Source organism: Falco naumanni, chromosome 4, assembly GCF_017639655.2.
Source record: "Falco naumanni isolate bFalNau1 chromosome 4, bFalNau1.pat, whole genome shotgun sequence".
Classification (NCBI taxonomy): Eukaryota; Metazoa; Chordata; class Aves; order Falconiformes; family Falconidae; genus Falco; species Falco naumanni.
The window spans coordinates 21,699,840-21,720,129 of NC_054057.1; the positions used below are offsets into that span (position 1 = coordinate 21,699,840).

General features: G+C 37.8%; 1 protein-coding gene across 2 annotated transcripts in view; it reads right to left on the bottom strand.

Moving 5' to 3' along the window:
- The window catches only part of VPS41 (VPS41 subunit of HOPS complex), a 107,241-nt gene that overhangs the window by 67,057 nt on the left and 19,894 nt on the right, over positions 1-20,290 (bottom strand). For both annotated transcript variants that reach the window (XM_040589963.1, XM_040589964.1), the window contains exons 3-4: positions 19,504-19,611; positions 16,438-16,515 (exon numbers count right to left, since the gene is read on the bottom strand). In XM_040589963.1, the coding sequence (XP_040445897.1) occupies positions 16,438-16,515; positions 19,504-19,611 (186 nt within the window). The remainder of the gene's footprint in view (positions 1-16,437; positions 16,516-19,503; positions 19,612-20,290) is intronic.

Below are 20,290 nucleotides of genomic sequence, written 5' to 3' on the forward strand. Positions count from 1 at the left end.
AAAAACTGCACTGCTGAAGAAGTCAACTGATTTTCCTTATGTGCTCCAGAAGTATTTTCGTTTGCCACAGAACAGTTATGCTGCCTTGCTGCATTTCACGATCAGAAGCCAGTGCATCAGTGGCACTGCAGGCAGCTGGTGCACATTCCCCAGCTCCACTCCTCCAGGCACATTGGGAGGTGTCAGGTGAGGAACACAGCTCAAGCCCATCAGCCTGCTGGTATGGTCAACATCCTTGTGAAAGCTCTGATTCTCAGATGCTACACACACAGCTGGCTAATTCCAGAACTGGAGGATGCGGAATAAGGCAATACATGTCAGTTGTCAGTCTTGCTTTCTAGAAGCTTCATAAATACTGGCTAGCATGCACTTTTATTCCTGCCTTACCTTAAAAATACCCTTCTAAAGTTCTGTTTTGCTCATCAAGGTGCAAGAGAAGATTTTCTCTCTGACAAGGGGAGTAAAAAAAAAAAAAAGAATAACGAATGCCAGCATGTCTCCACCATTCCCTCTACAAGAAGAAACAACTCTGGCCCTCTTAAAGGACAAGCACAGAAAATTCAACTGAATTCATTATGTAAGTGGCCTGTTCTTTTGTTCTGGGCTACATTTAAGTTGCCATTGCCACAACTTTCTCACAAAGGTTCTTTTATTACTCTGCAACTGGAAGGGCAAAAAGTCCATCTTGAATAGCCCCATCTTGACACGGGATCATACTCTAAGGTACAGTGTTCACAACTGGCCATGTTCCTCGCATGTCTCCAGCACCTACATCTGCCATCAGGGCTGACATGACAGCAACAGCAGCTCTAACAGCACTCCTGTGTGATGGGCCTTCTTGGAGACACTCTACTGCAGCAAAGCCCAAGACAAAAAGGAACAGAACAGGACACACCAGGAGAGTCAACAGCTCAATCCTACAGTCCACACTGTTCCCATTTTGCTGCCAAATGCCTCTGGTAAAGTTCAACAATGAAGAAATGAAGTGTAGGAAGTAGGCAAGGTAGTTGATGTAAGTTATCTTCATATAAAAGTTGAAAGCAAGGGGCGGGATGGTGGAATTATCTGTCATGCTGTGGTTTGAAAGCCACATAGCATAATTTAGAGATTAATCATTGTAGAGGACTGTATGAAAAATTTATTTGTATAAAGGTTGTGATGATTGTTAAAAACATAAGGCATGAAATGTTAAAAAAAAAGGGGGGAGGAACTGTAGGGTAATGAAGCTGGGTTAATTATCATTGATAATATACAGCTGTGGGTTGGCTTCAGGGGCAGTGGGTTGGCTGATATAGATAAGGTGCAGCTGTGGCTGGTTCTGTTAAGAGGTTGGGCAGCCAAGGAAGAGCAGAGAGAAAAGAGAGCACGTCCTGGGTGAGGAGAGATGAGGAGAAGGCAGCAGAGGGACTGGCATGAAGAGTATGCTGGTATGAGATGGTAAAAGACCTTGTTGCAGCTTGATAGTCTGGAGAGTGCCGAGACAAACTATGTGATTGCACTCAGGTAACCAAACAGTGCCTTGCAAGGCAAACCTCTCCTTATATACATGCAGAACGTTGTCAGTGGGGGAAAAGGTGATTCCACAGTATCTGCATTTTTCCCACATTCAAAATTGTGCACAATACTTCAGAATTGTTTGTGGAGTAGAAATTTGATGATACAGTGTTTCATAACACTGTATATAACTGGCAAGGTGCTAGCTTTCTGCGTGGCCAACACCTCTATTTGTCACTTTTAACTTTTCCTTTCTCCAATTATTTTTTTCCTGTTGCCTGCAATATGCATGCATGGCAATCAGAGAAGACAAATTCAACTCACTCACACAAACCTCCAGCCAAGTTCCAACAGGAGGCACTATTCTAGATGATATTCACAAGGCAAAGCAAACTAATTGTTTTTCAGCACTCAAGCTGAATTGGCACTATTGGCTGCTAGCCTGTTCACTGACTTTACCAGTCAGAGCTTTCTATGGGGCTTAGAAACAGTCAAGGCTGAATATTACATGCATTTTAAAATAAAGTTCCAGCAAGAATAGCTAATGCCAGGATCTTTTTATTCAGAGCTGAGTAACAGTCAAGCCTACCATTTCCAGAACTACGTTTAAGATTTGTATCTAAAGCTATCCAGGAAATCAGCAATAAAAGACCACAGGTAAAATTGGTACGTGTTACCAAAACCAAAGTGTTTCTTCTAGAAATCAGTTCCAATTCATCTTTTCATATCAATTATTTTTATAAATTTGTCCCAGTCTGCAAAGTTACTTACCATTTCAATTTGTTTTGTATTTATACCCTGCCAATACCCCATGGATAATTTTGATATTTCAGAAAAAGAGTAGCACAGGTTACCCTTCCTGACCCTGCTTTTATTTTGTATTTTTACTAAATGTTACCAACTCAGCCATGGAGTTACAACTGTCTTTCCCTTGTGTTTTTTTTTAAACTTTATTCCAGCTAACCCAATGAAGAGTTTAATTTGCCTGGCAAAAGAAAATAGGTTTGGGTTTTATAGTACAGAGAACAAATGCCCTTCCTGCAACATCCACCTTTACAGGTTGACAAAAGATGAAGAATCACTCAAGGTTAGAGAGAACACAGCTAGTCACTAACTCATCACAATCTGGTGGACTGATCATTTGATACAGTGAGAACCAGGATATGCTGTGGGGTTTGGACACTTGACTCTTTTAAAGGTATTTAAAAATGGGCGGGAAAAAAACCTGTCCAGATTTACAGGCATCGTATCTAAAAAACACCCTGAAAGTAAGACTACAACAGCTATCTGCTGTCAAAGTAACAATCTAAAAATTAGGAACATATAATCCATGTAAATATTATTCAATTAAGATATGATCTAATCTTAAATCCCATGCCATAAACCCACAGGCAGCTGCACACAAAAGGTTGAAGAAATTGCTAATTAATCACTTCATTAGCACTAATTTGGGTGATCTTTTTTTTTTTAAGCTTATCAGGACCCCCAGCTTTAGGCCAAACAAGTACAAACACATAACTTCTCTGTAGTCACAATGATACTTCCAGTACCATATAGATAACACACAGTATTTCTAAAGCAACGTAATACAAATCTGGCAATATGGAGGATCCTATTAGGAATGGAAATACACTGATATTTAACCTGGGAACAGCTTCACAATTTCATATAGTGTGGAAGTTCTAGCAAAGGAGGAAGAAATGCCTTCAGATGAATTTCCATTAGCTGCAGTTTTCTTTCTGATGGAGACATGTTTGGAATTCTGGACAACATAAGTAAGTTTGACTGTTCAAAATCAATAATGTCAAGCTGACACTATAGAACAAAAAAATGTTACCTTAATGGAAGAAAGAAAAGTTTAGGGAGAGGGAAAAAGAGCTAGCAGGCACCTCACACAAGATCAGAATGCAGGCTTTTGCAAAATCCTAAATTTAAAGGAAAGGAAAATCAAGTATCTACCAACAAACGTGCCTTGTGATAATCAATTACCTAATGTAAAATGCTTGAAATAAATGCACTTAGTATGGATTATGTCAGCTCTTCAATTAGGAGTAAATTCACCGCTGCTCAAAAAGCTTCTTTTAATTGTGTTCCTTGTGGCAACTCCTTCTCCCTTGACACTCATCATCAACCCACCTTATACTATCAGTCCCCCAATGGTGAACCTAAGAAATCAATCTGCTAATGTATAATTTGTAAAGCTCCTCTGACTAACAAATGGATAATTGATTCTTTCACAAATGCTGCATCCCAATGGATATGAAGTGCATGAACAAGAAACATAAGGCTGGATTTCACTCCAATTCTGTGAGAAATGCAGTATTTACAAGTTAGGAATCTAAACGTTTTAATAGTTGCCTGTGACTTCATGCCTTTTAGCCATGGTTAGCAGGCAAGCAACACACACATTAGGAGTGTGAAAAGCAAAGCAGTGTTCAATCATACTTACAGCAAGGCTCATTTTACTTCAAGAGGTTACCATTGCTAATGCAACCCCTTTAGGCAGCGTTTTCATCCATTCTTTACAATGAATTTTCTCAAACTTTTCCTAAATTAACCCAAACATTTTTTTCAATCTATCTACACTCACACATAAACACACAAGGAAAAGAAACACTCACAGGTTTTTTATGGTACATTAATATCAATCTGGATCTACATAACCACAATTAACTGCTCTTCATACTAAAGCAAATTATATATACAGAGTTTAAACAGTAATTAAAAAAACCCCTGTCTCCTACAAGTGCCTATTTTTCATTTATTCATATGTTTCTATCTGCATGACATTCACATAAACAAGCATGTAAAACTCCAATGTACAGCAACATGACCTATCAACCCACTACTTAAAATGTTAGCCCACCAGAGTAAGGACTACCATTTTTATGTTTGTATTGTTTCCACCATGGTAGAGGTATCCAAGTGCAAAGTATGATTTGTAAACAGAAACTACCTTAGGTATTGTCATTTCTAAGGTAAGATCCTCTCTATATAAAAGCCTTGCTCTAAGTAGGATGAGGAACTTGCTTTGAATAGAGCCCTAGCTCTTCAGATTAGACATTCTATATGCATTGACATCAATGAATTATGAGAGGCCAGCCTTTAATGCCTTTAAGACTACTGAGGGGGGCGGGGGGAAACTACCACAAACCAACGAACAAAACACAACTAGGCAAGTACTGAATATTCTTTTTTCTCCAAGGGTGCCTTTCCAATCCAAAATGATACCCTCAGCCCATCTAGAAGAAAGCCCGGTTTACCTAACTTGTCAAAAAAGAAGTTCTACTTTTCGGTGCCTTTTCATTTTGGGAAGCGATAGGATCTGACAGGAAATAAAACAGATAGTGAGAGAATCTTCAACTACTAAAAATAAAAGTGTGCAACAACTAATATTACAAGTTGTACTACGGAACTACCTTCACAAGAAGAAATTGAACCCATGCACTTTTCTTGCCCCAGATCCTGCAGTGCTGCCCTGACTTAACACATATTTTGCATATTTGTAGTTTTATTGATACAATAGACAGAAAAGCAATTAAGAAAAGGAAATTCCGATGCTGTATCATGGTTTACCTGTAACAAGGTAAAAAGTACACACATACATATTTACACACAACTGAGAAACCTAACATAGTAACACAAAGGTTTAAATTGAAAAGGCAGTTTTAAAAGTTACAGAATAAGCTGTTCGCTTCTGCCTGCAACACAATAATACACCCCAGATTTACACCACCAACATTTTCATTTGATGAAAATTTACTAATATCCACACCAAAGAGGTTTTGTTCAACAATATTGTCAGCCAAATTCTGATAAGTAAGTGAGGATTCCTGCTCCAGTGCTTTTCCTATAACACTCTTGAATCTGTCATTCTCCAAATGAAAAATGGGAGATTATATTGGTTAGAGGAAAAGGGAGGGGAGTAAAGCTGAAGAGAATGACAAGGTCTGGGACATAGAACAATAACAACATTAACTTTTATTTTGTCTGCAGGAAAGCAGACTTTGCCTACAAAAAAGAAAGGTCTCAAAAGCTTGTCTAAAACTAAGGCAACCTGAGGACAAGGCATCTCTTATAGATATAGGCTGAGAAAGTGAGAAAGACCAAAAAGCCTACAGTGATTTCAATATTTTCCACATCAGTGAATTCCTTAATCTTGCTTGTCAACTACAGGGACTAAGAAAAAAAAAAAGAAAAAAAATCAAAGGAAAAAAAAAAACCACTAACAAGGGATCTCCCTAAATCTGTAGTAGTTGCTAGATAATTGGAATACTTGTCTAGGAATGATGGAACTATTACTGAAAAAAATCCATATTGAAAGCCTACACTGCTTCCTAGCAGAGTTTAACCATTACCTAATTCCTGATGGATCCAAAGTAAAAATCTCTTTTCTATTAAAACACTGGTGTGTAAGGAGATATCCTCCTGGGAGCTCAGTGTCCAAGTACACAAACTACTCCTGTTTCTTCCTCTTCCCAGGTCCCCTTCACCATCCACTGTGTAACTGTACGGCTCCCGAAATGGTACGTCCTAAGCCTGCTTCTACTTCTTTGTTGCTGTGTGTGTATCAAAGCCATCTGAGAATATGAAGCAATATTCCCCATCACACAGCCATGTGGAGAGATGAAGTAGGTGGAGGAGGGCTGAGGAAGGGCTGCAGGCAATGACTACATAGACCTTCCTCAGAAGGCCCAACACAGCATGAGAGAAGACTATCCAAGGCAATCTGGAGGTTCACCTCACTGATTTCTCTAACCGCTTTCTTTTCAGAACAGTTCCGCAAGCACAATGAACTCTGAATTCGTCACTGAGTATTGATGATACAGGCTACTGAATTATGAATTGGACTCTGAAGAACAATTTAAAAAACAAATCTAAACCTCTGAGGATGAAACTTACTGGGGTGCTTTTGCAGCTTGTTTCTAACAGAATACTGTCATTAATGTATTTAACAGGATTTTGTAGAATTCTACCTCCTGAAGCAGAAAGTCGGATTTTTTTCTCCATTTCTTGATAAGCCACATTTCAGAGATGTGACTGATGAGAAAGGCCAACCAGGTCATACACTGCAAGTTCTTGCCAGGACAGGTTTTCTTTTCAGATTATTTTATTGGTGCTTTGACCAAACAGATTTTAATGAAGCAAAGAAGCTCTTGACTGTTCTTCTCAGGGGTCATATACTGTTGTGTCAACATAATTTCCAGGAAGGTTTTCACAACAGCCATGATGCTCATACCCCTCCCTGATCTAACATGGGTCAGAGGACATTACCACATGGAGCTTAGCAACCCTGCTTCTCCATACATTCCATTACTTAGCCATTAGTTTTTCTACAGCTACAGAGTCTTCATCCTTCTATCAGCTCCTGCAATGAAAACCTTCACCAAGTACTTTTTCCAGTTACTTTAGCCTGTCAACCATTCCATGACAAATAGTAAACCCAACCCGGTATCTTGTCAATGATTTCAGCTGCTACCTCACTGATGGAATCAGACAGAAGCAGAAATATTATAAGGGAATGAATTCCCTTTCCTGGCTGAAAACAACAAAACTAGTCATATTCCTGGCACAGTTCAGTATTACACAGGGTGATCAATGCTGAAGTTCAGCCAATAACTAGAGCTAAAGTGCCATTTTCCGTGTAAACATTCAGTTATTAACACTGGTATAGATTGGCTTAAGTCAGAGCTATATGTAATAATAAATACACTTCTTCTCACTGAAAGCACTGTATTTTCTTTGGACACCAATGCTGGAACTTAGTTTATTTGCAATTATCTCTGTCTCTCAAACCCACCAGAGATACTCAACGGTCAATGTTGGGTGTCTGATTCTTCACAGGATCCTAAAAATGTGTGCAAATCGGAAAGATGGGGGAACAGGGAGAATACTCACACAAGTAGAAACTAGGGATCATAAAGTGCACTGTAACTTACTGTAAGCAGCATAACTGTATGCCATATTCTCGATGTGATAGTAAGATAGGGAAAACTAAATGTGAAGATGAATTGATCTGTGCAACTTCCTCAATGCATTCACACGCAAAGAGGCTCTGTTTCAATACTAGGGAAGTTTAGACATGATTGCTTATAATAAACTTTAAATAAAGTAGATCAAAAAAGAAAACAGATTAATTCATTCCTCCATATTTACACTGCTCATATTTCACAGCTCCTATCTTCAAAACCGCCAAGACCTGGAGCAACTACAGACTTCAATAAGCAGCCACTTAAGGGTTACAGTGGTAAACCTTCCAACACCAAAATACTGACTTCTGAAATTTATTTCTTTGTGTCACAGGGCACTGAGTGGAACTAGCTTCCTCAGCAGCACCACAGAGGAGATGGCCAGCTTAAAAGTAGCTACTTTTGTCAACAGCCACTCTGAGGGTATTAGCACCCAAGACTGATCAAATCTGGACTGCCCATGTTTAGCATTCCATCAGGACTGCAATAAACAACAGCTGTACACAGTCATGTCTTTTAAAACAAGCAAGACATCCTTCAGAAAGGAATCTTTATTAGATTTACAAAGTTCATTATCAATAATATCTTATCTCCATGGGGAAACACCCTTCGTTTTGCCTTCATGTTTTGTTCATCATATTATGGTCCCTGTTATGTCATTCTGTGTTTTTAATAGTGCTGCATTTTTATTGTTAACAGAAACAAAGGGCTGTAGCTCTACCATTAATGTCAACTTGTATAAAAAACATTGTCCTCCAAAACTCAGTTGCTTTGGACTTTCTAACTAGGAAAACATTTTCTAATGCAAATAATGTTTTATTAATGCCAGAATTCTGAATAATTCTGACAGGTAAACTGCTATTATTTTGTACATGTGCACATAAGTGCCTACCTTCTGTACAAAGGAAAATGCCATGCAGATACAACATCCCATTTGAAAGGAAAACAGCTCTAGGAATCAGCAGTATACCAGCTTCTTAGGAATCAAACCTTTCAAAATCCTCCCTATGCTTTTAAAGGTTGTTAGGCTTTAGAAAACACACAACTGTGCTATCAGTCTTTTATGAAAAGACTTCATCAGTGCTACCTGAAACTAGCTGTTTCATTGCTGCTAATAAAAGCTCTAGAGCAACTTGGCCCAGTGGTCCAGCCATATATCAGTAAAAAGCATCGTGGTGAGTCTGAGACAGATGTGGCACAATATGCTTCTGAGATGACTGGAAAAAGGAAGTGGTGAATCACTGAACATGTGTAAGTCAACAATAGCTGGTCAAACCAAAAAGCTCCCAGTAGGGCACGCATACCCCTGATAGTGAGAATCTGTGGTTCTTCAAATACCAAGCAGTAGAAGACAGAACAACCTATCAGTATCTAGTCTGTCTTCTTAGGGACTAAGCATCTAGAAGGCACAGAGAAGTATGTTCCTTATTTAACAGTTGCTTGAAATTTGTCAAAAGTCTTTTGAGGCTTTCCTTTAAGAGCCAATTACACTTTATAAGAGTAATCTTTTGCTTAAATCAGAAATGAAAAAAATATTAATTGTGCATGGTTGTTTAATATATCTTTGAAAATAGAAACTATGTTTCTGTGGTTTTCTTCAAAGCAAATATTTGTTGCCTAATATTGCTTTCAAATTATGGTGCATAGGGCAATTTTTTTGATAAAAGATTAGTTGCAAACACAAATTACATTTGTACATATGGTGTACAATGTTGGAATACAATGGTGGAATATTTGGATTAAAAAATAAAATAATGTTTTTATGATTTTGATGTTTCTGCATAATGTCACAAATAATTACATTCAAAAAAGTTTGAAAATACTACATGTAAATTCACTTAGCAGAATTACAGTAAGGTCCTCTACTTAATCTTTCACAAAAGTAGACTCAGAGTCTACAAGTCCTACAAGGTCTGGTGAAAAAAAATAAGACACACTAGAAACTTTGCCCTTTCGTTGACCAGCAATGCTGTATTAAATACTATAGGAGTAATATCCTTCATGTTTAGCATTCTTCCATAATTAAATGTTTTTCCCACTAGAATTTTCCAGATTTTAATTTTTTTTTGAGAAAACATGCAGAATATGACAGGACACTACCCAGTCAAGAGAAACTGAACTATTTGCTACATCTACATAACTGTGATAAAACAGTATTTAGTCACAGCCCTTCACCTCATATTAAGAGGTAAAATTAACAAACTTTACTGAAATCAGTGACATTAAAGAGGGCTGCTGAACTACCTTAAATGTAATACCGTTAAATTCTTGCCATGAAATGCAACTGACATACAACAGGATACACACTCCATAGAAAAGCAATTGACACTAGAGAACTAAAAGAAAACTTCTTCCTTTTCCTGGTTTCAGCTGGCATAGAGTTAATTTTCTTCTTAGTAGCTGGTACAGTGCTGTGTTTTGGATTTAGTATGAGAATCATGTTGATAGCAACAATTAAAACATCAGTATGTTAAGTGGTGCTTGCTCTAGGTCAAGGACTCACTGGCAGTTTCCCATGCTCTGCCAGTGAGTGGGTGCACAAGAAGCTGGGAGGGAGCACAGCCAGGACAGCTGACCCAACTAGCCAAAGGGATATTCCATACCACAGAACATCATGCTTAGTATATAAACAGGGGGGAGTTGGCCAGGGGCTGCCAGTCACTGCTCAGGGATTGGCTGCACATCAGTCAGCAGGCGATGATCAACTGTATTGTGCATCACTTGGTTTTCTTGGGTTTTATTCCTCTCTCTCTTTTTTCTTTTAATTATTATTATATTTTACTTTATTGGGACTATCAAACTGTTGCTATCTCAACCCACAAGTTTTATCTTTTTTCTGATCCTCATCCTCATCCTACCAGGGGTTGGGAGGAAGCGAGTAAGCGGGTGCGTGGTACTTAGCTGCTTGCTGGGGTTAAACCACAACAGCCCTATGCTTCTATGTCAACCCCCCACCACCACCACCAGAGGAAAACCAATATGCACTTGCAGAGTAATGAAGCTGTAAGGAAGATCATTTAGTCTAAGAATGGGGCTGATAGCCTTCTCAAAAGAAGGTATGCAGGCAACATACCTGCTAGGGAAAAGTTCCAAAGAGAAGGCAGAAACAATTGCAGGCCCAAAACCAGCTGATAAAGTACACAGGCTTTATACTTTCAGCAGAGTAACTTTAATCTACAGCATACATGCTACTGTTTGTGACTGCACAAGCACGCATGTGACATGTATGAGCTAACTGCATTCAAGAAATAAATGGCTGGATCATACAAGACCTTCTGTAGCTGAAACCATACTTCCAACTAAACATTTTACAGTATTCTGCACTAAGCTACAGAGTTATTGAAGCTACAAGCCTGAAAGAATAATTGAATGAAATGGTCATACTTTCCTCAGTTTTGAGCTTATAAAAATTAATTATACACAATACAACGCTTTAAAACTCACATATTTTATCCATACTCCGAGCAACATTTCTAGTAATAAAAAATGCCTTCCACATCCATCTAATCTTTTTGTTTCCGTAAAAATTTAAGCAACACTACCTTCAGAGGAAATTTAAATACAGTGGATACAAAGATGATGTGTAAAACATCTGTGAGAGTGTTTTTTTGTTTTCAGTCATGTCAGAAAAGAAACTTTTCTAGACCTATGGAATAAAGGCCCTGACACCGTAATTTTTGCTGGTATAGGCAAGGTACCTCACTTATTTTCATCCTGTGACAAGAGACACCCAGGTGCACCAGGATTCCTGCCAAGGAAGGATCCTAATCTTCAACAGCTCCACAGTTCCAGTTACAAACACTCCAGGTCACAAACAACCTAACAAGCACAGCACCAGAACAAACATCATAAGACATACTTTCCAAGCCTTTATAACATCCAAAAAGCCAGACTCAAAAGGCCAAGTTACTCCCACAACTACTGTAAAAACCTCTGGATTTCCAAATCATCTGCAGTTAAAATGAAAAGAGAGAAGCAAAAGAAGGGCTATTAAATGGGGGGTAGACCTCCAAGTCTTAAGAGCAAAATCCTGATGGATATAATTTTTTTCTTATTTTTTCCATTGGGCAGAGCCAGGGGTTAACATAAAGAATTTAAGCAGTAGGACCACACCACCCATTTGGGCGGAAGGCCCCATAGAGAGGAAGGAAACCTGTCCCCTGAACAGACATGCGCTGCTATCTAAACCTTAATGTTTACTATGGTTTTTGGAACCTACATTTATAGCAGCCTGCTTGGTTCTGTACAAAACACAGGATTTCAGCTTCAAATTTAACAGGTGCAGTGACACCCTGCAAATACTAACACACAGCTACCCAGATCTTTACTCTAAATTCTGTTGCTTCACTTCATTTCCCGACCAAGTCTTCTTTCATAGTCTGACAGTGACAACTAAAATGATGTAGTTAAAGTAATAAACAGGGAATTTTAAGTAGCCTGTCAAAATAAGTGACATTTATATCATCTTAGTCTTAAACTCTCATGTAAAGTTCCATTCAAAGTAACTTCTTCATCATACAATCAAATGCTAAAAGTTACCTTTCCCATTGAAAGATGCTGCATTATCTCTCACAGCAGTTAGTGGGTTATGCATTGATTTCAGAAACAGCATTTAGTGCTTAACAACAGCTGTTTCTTCATTAGAAATGTGCTTTTCTTGTTGGCAATTAAATTCTTTCAAAAGCATGTCAAGTCAACAGAGACTTCTGACATTTCATTTGCAAGCTGCTGACTTACTAGCAAAACCAACAGGCCACTGACTGACCTTCAAGCATGCAACACACTTGCTCTAGAGGCTGGCGTGTGCTATAACTTTAATTCACCCAAGGGCAACAATACCATCACAGAAGGAACTCCCCTTTAATTTCTCAAGGCAGCAGAGATGACCTAGTGAATTTGGATTTCTGGCATGCCAATTCAAAAAACATAAAGAAATATTTAGTGCTAGACAATGAGAGACAATTAGAAAAAAAAAATGGTGAGGCCAGGAAAGAAATACGTGGTAAAAAGAAATGCTGCAAGAAGGGGTCTCCACTTAAAATTTCATTCTTTCTGAAATTCTAGCAGTCTTGAATAGCTCACAAATGTTGCATGCTAAAAGGACTTCAATTTCTTTGCACTAACAGAAGCTTTAAAACACTATTTACATTGTTTTCTAGGCTCATGCATCACCTCTGAAACACCTCCAATGCATTAAACATTTGAATTACCCCTACTTGTAAAATAGGCAATGTTTCCCCTTCTCACAGAGTATCACTGGCACCAGCCAAGACTTCTTACCATTTGTGCTTTAAGCTTGATGTTTATCAGAAGACCAGAATGGGGGCAGGTTTTCTTGCCCTTTGAAAGGTTTTTGATTTGTTACTTAACTTAACATGTTTGTACAGCTTTCTTCATATCTACAAGTCCTTAATCCACAAGATGTCAGTTGAGGCAATAATTATATTAATAAATTGTAGACAGTCTAAGAAGAAAAGAAAGATGGAGAGGCATTTGGAATTAACACGCTGTGAATCAGTCCTGCATCATCCTTTGTCAGTGGCATTAGCAGGCTTTTTTTTCCCCTTCTTGTTGCCTTTTAGTAATAATTTTCAGTGCATTTGACACATTTCATCTCACTCAATGCACTGAACCCTAATACAAGAGAACACCAGTTTGTCAAACATATGTTATTTGAGGATGCATATCAGTTAATCTTAGACGGCTGACATTGTCAAAGACAGCCACACTGGCAAGATCTAAAAACACACTAGGCAAGGAGGAAAAAGGAATCATGCGAGAGCACAAGCATGTCTGTTGAGATACCAGCACCACCCAAGGCCAAAGCCCCTAAATTGCTGTGCCTCAATTCTCCCCAAACCAGAAGTCTCCCACACCAGTCTCAAAGCACACCATTTCCACTGCTATTGACAAGAGGAGCTGCAAACCTAAAAAGACTAGTTGTCCACCTGGCATAAGATATTTTAAGAGCAGGACAAGAGCAAGACTCTCTTCTGAAAAGCCTTTTTAGTCATCTACATCATTTTCAAAGAAGCCTCTGTGAATATTTATGAGTCAAAGTAGAGTACATGATTAAGTCTTTGCAGCAGTGCAGCCAGTATTTGCAATTCAGGATATCCACATTATTTTTCTGCTATGGACATTACAGAGTGAGGTCCTAAAAGGTTTTTTTTAAACAACAACCAAACAAACAAACATCTTACAATAGGAAAACCTCTAAGGGTGCCAGACTTTACATTTCTTACAGCCTTTTAAATTATTAACACTACTTAAAATTAAACAATTTTAAAAGCTAAAAGCATTCAGTCTTCAACAGGAGGGCCATCATCCAAAAATTAGCCATTTTCAAGACTACGTAACATACCTGTGAGTTTTCTCCCTCAAAGTTCACAGGAGCTGGAGACATGATAAAGTAATCATGCTGCAAATCCTCTGAGATCAATCTCTATTTCTGCTTTACAATTTGGCTCAAATCCACATGTAAACCAATATGGAAAACAAATGATTTATTGTAAAACCAAAATTCTTCTCTTCTTCAATTTCCAAGCCCATTTATATTATTGAACATGATTATCTGAGATTAGGAAATAAAAATGGAAATCAAGAGGACTACAGTAGCAGTAGATGCTCTAACGCAGCTCCCCCAGGAGGACAGACAGTAAACAGGTGCTGGTAGGAAAAAACAGAAGGAAGACCTCTGCAAACATTTTGATAGCTCTATCAAACATTTTGATAAGACTACTCTGCAGTCCAAGATCCTGAAAAGTTCAGGTTAGAAGGAAAATATTCTGACATACAGCTGCCAGTTCAGAATAAACTGTCTACAGATTCAACAGTTGACAACATTCATTCAGAAAACTTCTCTGTTTAAGCAGCCAAGGATGTCACAGACCTGCTGTCTTTCTCACATAGGCAGCCCATTCTGTTCTACAACACTTAGCGGTTCCTTGCAAAACTTTCCCTTAAAAGATGAGCAGTCCTAGATCAAAATAATTTTTCTCCAAACTATCAAAAGAAAAAAAGAATCACCCTTTCCACCTGATCCATGACATAATTTATCTGTTGCACTGGAACACGTACGTTATAAAACCAGAAACATTAAGACTAGAATCCGAGAAATATTTATTTTTCCTATTCTCAATCTCAAAAAGCTGTTTGTACTCAAACAATATTTCAAAAAGAAATCATTGCCATCTCTATTAAAATGACACAGCACAAAAATCTTCATTCTGAAGCAGGCTAAGTTTGCAAAAGGAATAACCAAGTATGCACTGTAGAGTGGAAAGTGGTTTAAATAGCCCAACCTTAACGGCATCATAAGAAACTGCCCTCACAGCAGGCACTGGTAGGACTTTTAATTAAGGAAAATAAAATAAAAAAAAAGAATAGCAGATTTGGGTGGGTTAATATAAAGAAGATTCAGGGATTCTGCTTTATAGCCTTTAGTAGACAACAGGTCCCCTTGTTCCTTCCTCTACACCTAAGCAGTGCCTTAACTCTTTATAGAAAGAGGAGAATTTCACCTTTTGAAACCAGTGTGGGAGAACAGGGTGTTGGTGATGCACTTAGGAAAAAAAAAATAAAATAGGTTGTTCTACAAATGGACTCTTCCAAGCATCTGACACAGACTGGAACGAATACAAGTCTAAGACATTTAATGCCTGACTCAATAGAAAATCTCCTATTCAGTTAAATGAGTCTTTGAGTCAATCTTTTACTGCAGAGATGGAAGAGAATAATTCAGGTACACTTTAATCTGGCCTGCCCCAAATAGATTACCTTGGAGAGAAAGAAACTTTAACAAGGAGCATACATGTAAAGTAATCAGAATTCTAAGGGAGACACCAAAAGCTTTTCCTCTTTTGAAATGCAGTCAGCATCTCCTGTGCAGGGCTGATGAACATACAAAGTTAAAAGAAACAGAAGAACATAACTAACTTGACTTCCATTAACACCTAGTAAGATCATTGTCAATCTGACCAATGCTACATATAAAATTTCCTCCAAAGGCTGTGCCTAGAATTCTAGGTTTTGGCTGTGCCTTCTGCCTACCTCACCCCTTGCACAATCGCATAATTAGATTTTTCAAAAAACATAAACAAAACCTTTCACCCCTCCCATGCAGCTAGCTGTGTCAGCTTCAGAACACATGTTCTCTTTGCAAACATGCAAACATCTTGTGATGGATACTCTGACAAGTGCTGATGCTCCTATGAAAAACCAGTGCTTGGCTACTAGATTTTGTGACAACGCCAAGAGAAAAAAATATTGTTAATTCTCTTCCTTCCACCTCCTGTGGAAGACAGGGAACTTGAAAATTAGGTATTAAATAACACACACACACACAAAAATATCAACAAATATCCACAATTAAAAGGAACATCTAATACTCTAGAACAGAGCTTTATATTTAGCGTTTCATTCATCCTCTAATATCAGGAACCACAATAAGGAAAAAGTCTGCTGCTTCTCCTTCAATCAATACAATCCCTTAAGAGTCCAAGCTTCAAAACATTCACATAAAATATTAGCGTTATATATTTGCAGTAGATAAACTGAACCAGCAAGGCAATCAATCAATTTTCAATTACTTGTGGCAACTAGATAAAATGATAGTGCACACACTAACAACTGACAATAGTCACCTAATGAGCAGGCTCATGCCTCATGGAAGTCACAAGCCTCTGGGTTACATCATTAATTATAGCCATCTACAATCATAAATATGTATTTCCTCTTCTGTCTTCACAAAGAAAGTTTATTATATGTAAACTAAGATGTGTTCCTCACAAAACCATTCAGTGTAACTTCTTTTTGCAAGGACCATACACTACCCTTTATGTTATGGGGAGGGAGTTCATGAAATGCATTAGTGAAATTTCAGGTGTAACAAAAGCAATAAGTCATTTACTACTTAGTACCTGGCAGCATATTTACATCCCAATAGATATGTTCTGAATAACGCCATACTTACAACATCAAACTTCTGTGTGATGTTCCCCTGGACATCAAGTAAATAAACTTTGCCATAATGTGTTCCCAGTGCCAAAAACTGTAAAAGAAAAGAGACTGAGACTGATTACATAAATACAAAGACACTGCACACAAAGCTACAGCAATACTAAATGAACTCCAGGATGTTTAGCAGATTAATGATTAGCAGCACCAGGGGAAAAAAAAACACCCACCACCTTCTTCAGACAAAGGTTCTTTTAACTGCACCTGAAGAACAGAGCAGGGCTTTAAGCCCATATTACTGTGATAGTGCAAGTTACCTGTCAGAATGAGTCATGAGGACCCTCATCCACTGACAACTAATGGTGTGTCTGCAGTCCGTACACACTGCTTGATGGACTGTGGCAGCAAATTAAAAATGCAGTGTGAATGCAATGACCAGTACAGACCTAAAATAACTCCTAGATCCCTTCTGCAGCTTTGTTTCAATCAAAATGGTTTCCTTTGGGCTTTATTTTTAATTCTCCTTCATCATTAACATAAAAACAAAATATTCAAACACAGGAAAAGGCCACCGGTAAGTCACTCTCTGGTACAATACTGCTCAATTATGGAAGGTCTCTGACAGTGCATGTAAGAACACAGATAACCACTGGAGTTGCTTTCCTTCGCATATTAACTCCTACATTGAACACTTTCAAGACAAACACACTTTTCCTTCGAAATCTCAGAAGTTTCATTCCAAAAAATAATAGCAAGATAAAGAAAACACCACACAAATGCACTGCTATCACAAACTTCTTTTGATACAAACAAGAAGGGAATTCATTCAGAGAGATCTGCTGTTAATTGAACCATGTGAACTACACCTAAACAGAAAAGGAAGAACTTCAGTACTACTTGATTTATGACAGAGGTTTCTTTTATTCCCCCCTCCTTTCAGCATTACTCAAATAGTCTAGGCTCCTCAATTCTCTGTATTTCACTGCATGTGAGCATGCTTCATTGCAACCTATAATGAAATGCTCAAATTTACAGGCACTGCTAAGCGTGTCAGTCAGGCAGCACAATCTTTAAAAAATAACCTTACAGAAAGTCAAGGTTTAAAAGGATTTATCAAAATGGAATTGCTTAAAATGAAATTTCAGTTCAGGCACTTAAAATATGAAGCTACATTAAAAGGAGTCAAGAAAGGGAAAGAAGGGGTTCATTAGAAATTCATCCCCTGCAATGCCTTTCACTCCTGCAAGGTTGCCTTTTTTCAGGAAGAAAAAAGTCCCCCGGGTAAAAAAATCAATACTGGTTAATAAAACATCAGGTGTGCAGACATAACTAGGTATGACTATTCCACTGCACAGGCCTGCTTGAATGCACCAGGTGCCATGACGATTAGTCATCCAGTGCAGACAGCAAGCGTGGTGAAAATATGATGCTTTAGCAGTGAAAAGAAAAAAAATAATTCTGGGGGGAAATTAGTCTGAATAGAAAAGCCAGATTTTCAGGATTCACAGCAAAGTTAAACTGGTTAATCACAGGCATATTTAACATTGTACTGTATGATTTTGCTAATGATGACTCCTTAGCAGGTTTTTCCTGCTCTTGCAGGGGAAGAAAAAAAACCCAAAAAACACCAAAACACAGAACAAAACAGAAACCACCCCCACAAAACCTATAACCCTGCTTCATTTTTTAAGCTTACTGTTCTAAGAGACCTATTCCTAAAAGACTTCAGTACCTGGCTTCTAACAATATTGATCCTTCTCATAAATAGTCTATCTAGTTTGCTGGAAAACTAAAAGCACTGGGATACTTAAACAGCTTTCCTGTATTGTCACTCTTTGTGACACTATAGTTAAAGCTGTATCTGTGCAGATCCTTATAGAAAAATCCTGTTCAATGCAGCTTTCAAAATTTACCTGAGGCTCAGGAAAAAAAGGTAACAAAAACAACCACAGACCAGGAGGAAATGCTTGCCAATTTTCCAAATATCTGTGTAATTCTAAGTTGTCAAAAACATTTTAAAAAGACTTATTGTTTTCATTCGCACAGTTAAAATACAAGCTTCATCTGAAGAGCCTCTTGAGCCATAGCAACAGTCCTTTGAGTAAAAGAAACACAGCACAAGTCAATCTAAAAATATAGCCAAATAATAGAGATAGATCCCTCAACAATAACTGCTAAGGAGCTATTACTGGCTGCGAAAAATTATACATTCAGGAAATAGCTATTATGTTTTAAATACAAATAGTTACTTGATAAATCATTAACTCATACTTTCACACTCTTCAACACTCCTCAGTATTTTAAAATGTTCTTCAGTATTTATAAAAGAGAAGAAAACCCTGGGAAAAATAAAAGCAATTGTTTAAATCACTGAAGAAATATATGATGTTTCTTCCTGGTAAGAACAAAGGAATGAATCTTTGTAAAATTCCTTTACTTTGCATTGCCCATCACTTTTCCGTTTCATTCTCTTGTATGCCTCAAACCTTACTGGTATTAGAGCACACACATTCACTCTCCTTGTTTTTAACATACTGAATCAGGAAAGGGGAACAGAGAAGTGTTAGTATGACATTCCCCCCAAAAATAAACAAACAAACAAACCAAGAGGAAGACTGTAATTACTTTCTTCTACACTGTTTTACCAAACTCTGATGTCTTCCACAGCTGAATATATGTTAAGCTGGACCCTGGCATGATCAAGCCTATCTTCAGTGATTCAGGCTAAAATAAGCAGTATATGCCAACTTCCTTTCTGAATGAAAAAGTTAGGACTGTATCCCAATTCTAGTTCATATTACTGTCCATATTTAAAATTGAGAGAGCGTCTTCCCAGTAGCTTATGGAAACATCCCATCCAGCAAATCACTGCACCTTGAATTCTCACCTCATTTTCTCACTGAGAAAATGTGGCTTGTTCAACACAGGTTTACCATGAATTTTTTTTATATTAGTGTTGGCTTGCACTGCACCTCTACATTTGGCAGAACATCTACACAGAAATATATTGATGAATTATAAGCATAGATAAATGCATAAAACCAAGCAGAAGTTCTACCTCTGCCACAAAGTCACATAATACCTTTTCATGCACTGTCATACAGCTGGCTGCATCCTTCTGGAGAATTTCAGTCACTCCATTAGAAAGCCGTTCATATTTCAGCTTAGGTTCTTCTTCACTCTCATCTTCCTAAATTTTTAAGTGTGTAAGGAAAGGGGAGCAAGAGAAAAAACAAACACACATTTAGAAGTTTATTTTAAATAAAAACAAATTAAAAGATACCCCAAATCTATCACACAGCAACAGGCGAAGATGGATCACTGCTATCTTTTAACAACAGCCATTACAATCAAAAGCCAAACTTCCACATTTTTATCACTGGAGGGGGCTTGAGTTGTGCTTTTTTGTTACTGGTTTCTCTTTTTACTCCAAAGTTCTGGGTGCAAACAAAGACTGCATAGCAGCATATCAATTCAGCTGTAAAGAGGCACTTCGTCGACAACTAAAAGCAGGAAAAAATGTACATGTGTACTTTGTTTCATAAAGTTAGTCATTCACAATTTAGCAGAAAAATATAAAAGGGATGGATATGGAAAAATGGATGATGATAAAGTAACATGTGCCATTGTAGCCACAATTAACTCTAAGCTGAAGCATGCAGGTTACAAGAAACTTCAAAACCTTTACAAGATGCTGCATCTCTGTAGGAAGGATACAGGCAAAACACTGTGAACAAAAATAAAAAGAATCCACTAGGAATAAGTTAATCATATAAAATGCACCAATGGGTTTATGTTAAAAAAAACCAACATAAACAAAAAAGTATAAACATGTAGTTGCAAAACTGTCTGAGAACAGGATCCAGACA